The 3,603-nt window shown below is 37.1% G+C and overlaps 1 protein-coding gene across 1 annotated transcript; it reads left to right on the top strand.

Moving 5' to 3' along the window:
* The first annotated feature begins 2,185 nt into the window (after positions 1-2,185).
* Positions 2,186-3,148, top strand: LOC136174419 (olfactory receptor 52E2-like). Its single transcript, XM_065944599.1, has one exon. It carries the CDS (start codon positions 2,192-2,194, stop codon positions 3,146-3,148), a length of 957 nt encoding a protein of 318 aa, XP_065800671.1. The 5' UTR covers positions 2,186-2,191.
* The last annotated feature ends 455 nt before the right edge of the window (positions 3,149-3,603 follow it).

The raw sequence follows: 3,603 nt of genomic DNA, 5'->3' as shown, positions 1-3,603 counted from the left end.
CAGCTCACTGTAAACTGTTGTCCCATCTAAACTGTTGTAATTTCTGAAGGCTTGTCAACAGGTAAAGACTACCTTTACTATCCCCTCCCACTTTCACATGCCCATAGATGTTACACATTGTTCTTGGGGTTTTACAAAATTTGCTCTTCAACAATCAGCTAAGCAAAACTTTTGAATGTCCATAAGAGCATTAAAGTTTATATATCTGAGGAACTGACTCATTTGAAAAGACCCTGATTCTGAGAAAGATTGAAGGCAGGAGGAGAAGGGGATGACAGAGGATGAGATGGTTGGACGGCATCACCGACTCAATGGACATGAGTTTGAGTAAACTCTGGGAGTTGGTGAAAGACAGGGAGGCCTGGCGTGCTACAGTCCATGGGGTCGCAAAGAGTTGTACACAATTGAGCAACTGAACTGACTGACTGAAGCAAAACTATTCAATGTCCACAGGAACATTAAAGTTTATATAGCTGAGAAGTCAGATCTTACTCCTTTCTGTATATTCCTTGTTTCTACTCTAATGTGTGTGTGTGTGTGTTCCTTGTCTATATTTGTCTTCCACTTGGTTTAATCATACCACTTTCTGGCTATTTCCCTGATATTTACCTTCTGCACCACCATAGGTTATGATTATATATGTCCAGAGAGATATAATTTTCACTTAAATTATTATCAATCGAATAATATAGTATTGTTCCTTCCTTCTTAGAAAAGCCAAAGAAGTAGCTTATTTTTACCCTTTAGCAATCAAATCTACCCTTTAGTACTCAAAGTAAACTTTCATTAGCTTTTAAACTGTTGCATATTTGTATACTGGGAAAGAAAGGAAAATGTTTTTTATTTTTTGCTTGTATTCACCCATGGGATTCACAGAACAACTTGCCTCCATAAATGAGTTCTACTTTCACTCCTCCTGTCATTCATTGCCATATCCTTTGAAAGCATTTACAGTTCTGTTGCAATGACATAACCCTAGGGAAATAGACTTTATTTCTGTCACAACTGCCACAGAGTGCCTCCTCCTAACTTTGCTTCTCTTCAGGTTTACCATTCATACTCAACTGCTTCCTCCACATCATGTTTATTACACTCTTTTTTTCCCTTCTTTATATCAGCACCTAGATGATATCCTGACTTACTTACTGAAAATGTGGTCGTAATTAGTATTGCTGCCATGGAATCTTCAAATAATCAGAAGAGAGACTTTTCACTACAAAATAATTAAACACATGAATGCATAGATGCTTTGGAAATCTCCTATCAAATGTTATAAGCAAACTACATGAAAATGTAAATAAAGATACAGGGAACCTTGAAAATTATTGAATTGTCATGTGCCTGATTTAACAATGTTCCTAATTTTCTCTCTCATTTTTGATTGGCATTTTGACAGCTAGTTTAAACTCCTAAAATCGTAAGTCACTCAGCTGTAAATGAGAAATACTAACATATTTTATTCAGGTAGATGTTGTGAGTTTTAAAAATGATTATGTATTTGTATAATATGTGTGGAGTATTATGTGTTTGTGTACCATAGAACAAAGATAAGGCATAGCTTTTATTTCTATTTTTCTTCCATTTTCACTCACTACTTTTGTCTCAAGCTTAATCTCCCAGATATTCCTTTGGAAACATTTTAAACTTCTGATAAATCTTTTAAACACACTGATTTTTAGACAATTTATATGTAAAATGTGCTCTTCTTAAAAGGTGTTTTTTCAAATATTAGGAGTAATTTTTGCAAAAAGTCTTGCAAATAGTAGGAGCACCTCAATAATTGGAAGTTGATGTTGTTGTTTTCACTATTATCCCTACCTTATTTTATAATATTCATGACTAAATACTAATGAATGAATCAATTTTAATTTTTAAAGTAATTTTTAATATTTTGTTATAAATTTTGATTAATCTACATGCTTTTTGAAATGTTATTATCCATTGTGTGTGTTAAGCCTTGTGTTGCCATTCAATCAAGTGGAATTCATGTCCATAACTGTATTTAGAGATTGCAGAATTTAAAATGGTCAAAATGAGGGTTGTCTGTTGGTGATGACTGTGATAATGAGAGAAGGTAGCTAATGAAGTATTCTTATACTGTCTTTAGGTCTTCAGAGCTACAGAAAACTATCTGGTGTCCTATAGACTGTGTGAGTCTACAGTTGTGAAGACATATGCATTGCCCAGCAGGATGTCCCTTCCCAATGAGACCCAGTTTCACCCCTCCTTCTTCTTGTTGCTGGGAATCCCAGGACTGGAAACTCTCCATATCTGGATTGGCTTCCCCTTCTGTGCTGTGTACCTCACTGCACTCATAGGGAACTTCACTATCCTATTTGTGATCCAGGCTGAGAGCAGTCTACACCAGCCTATGTTCTACTTCCTGGCCATGTTGGCTACCATTGACTTGGGTCTCTCCACAGCTACCATCCCTAAGATGCTTGGGATCTTCTGGTTTGGTCTCAAGGAGATCCTCTTTGGAGCATGCCTCTCCCAGATGTTTTTCATTCATAGCTTCACACTTATGGAGTCAGCAGTCCTCTTGGCAATGGCTTATGACCGCTATGTAGCCATCTGCAACCCCCTCCAATATAGCACCATCCTCACCAACAGAGTTGTTTCTGAGATTGGTCTTGCTGTGTTAGGGAGGGCATTTATTTTTGTGATTCCATTTGTATTTCTCATTTTACGATTGCCATTCTGTGGGAGTTATGTCATCCCTCATACATATTGTGAACACATGGGTCTTGCTCGCCTCTCTTGTGCTAGTATCGAAATCAATATTATTTATGGCTTATGTGCAATTTGTAATCTAGTGTTTGACATCATAGCCGTTGCCCTTTCTTATGTTCAGATACTCCGTGCCATTTTTCGTCTTCCTTCCCATGAAGCCAGACTCAAGTCCCTTAGCACCTGTGGTTCTCACGTTTTTGTGATTCTTGCTTTCTATACGCCAGCCCTCTTTTCCTTCATGACACATCGCTTTGGACAAAATGTTCCCCGCTATATCCATATACTCCTGGCCAATCTTTATGTCATAGTACCACCAGTGCTCAATCCTGTCATATATGGAGTCAGAACTAAGCAGATCTATGACCATGTAAAGAAAATGTTAAAACTGAAACAAAGAAAAGAGAATGACATCTAACTCATATGAGGCTAAATATGCAATTTCATGAAATGTAGAAAAATACTTTTTTCATAAAAATTATGCTAAATATGCATCTATATTGGGTCTCTTTTGTAAATATTTAACTGCCATCAAATTAAAAGATGCTTGCTCCTTGGAAGAAAAGCTTTGATCAACCTAGACAGAATACTAAAAAGCAGACATGTTACTTTGTCGATAAAGGTCCGTCTAGTCAAAGCTATGGTTTTTCGATTAGTCATGTACAGATGTGAGAGTTGGACCATAAAGAAAGCTAAGCACAGAAGAATTGATGCTTTTGAACTGTGTTGTTGGAGAAGACTCTTGAGAGTCTCTTGTACAGGGAGGAGATCCAACCAGTCCATCCTAAAGGAAATCAGTCCGTAATATTCACTGGAAGGACTGATGCTGAAGCTGAAACTCCAGTACTTTGGCCACCTGATGTGAAGAACTAA

The sequence above is a fragment of the Muntiacus reevesi genome, chromosome 9 (genome assembly GCF_963930625.1).
Source record: "Muntiacus reevesi chromosome 9, mMunRee1.1, whole genome shotgun sequence".
NCBI classification, from domain to species: domain Eukaryota; kingdom Metazoa; phylum Chordata; class Mammalia; order Artiodactyla; family Cervidae; genus Muntiacus; species Muntiacus reevesi.
The sequence above is the reverse complement of the archived record's forward strand: the minus strand, read 5'-3'. Positions and strand labels throughout refer to the sequence as shown.

Bases quoted from the DNA above. Each gene is read 5' to 3' on its own strand.
- LOC136174419 (XM_065944599.1), top strand. From the start codon at position 2,192: ATGTCCCTTCCCAATGAGACCCAGTTTCACCCCTCCTTCTTCTTGTTG.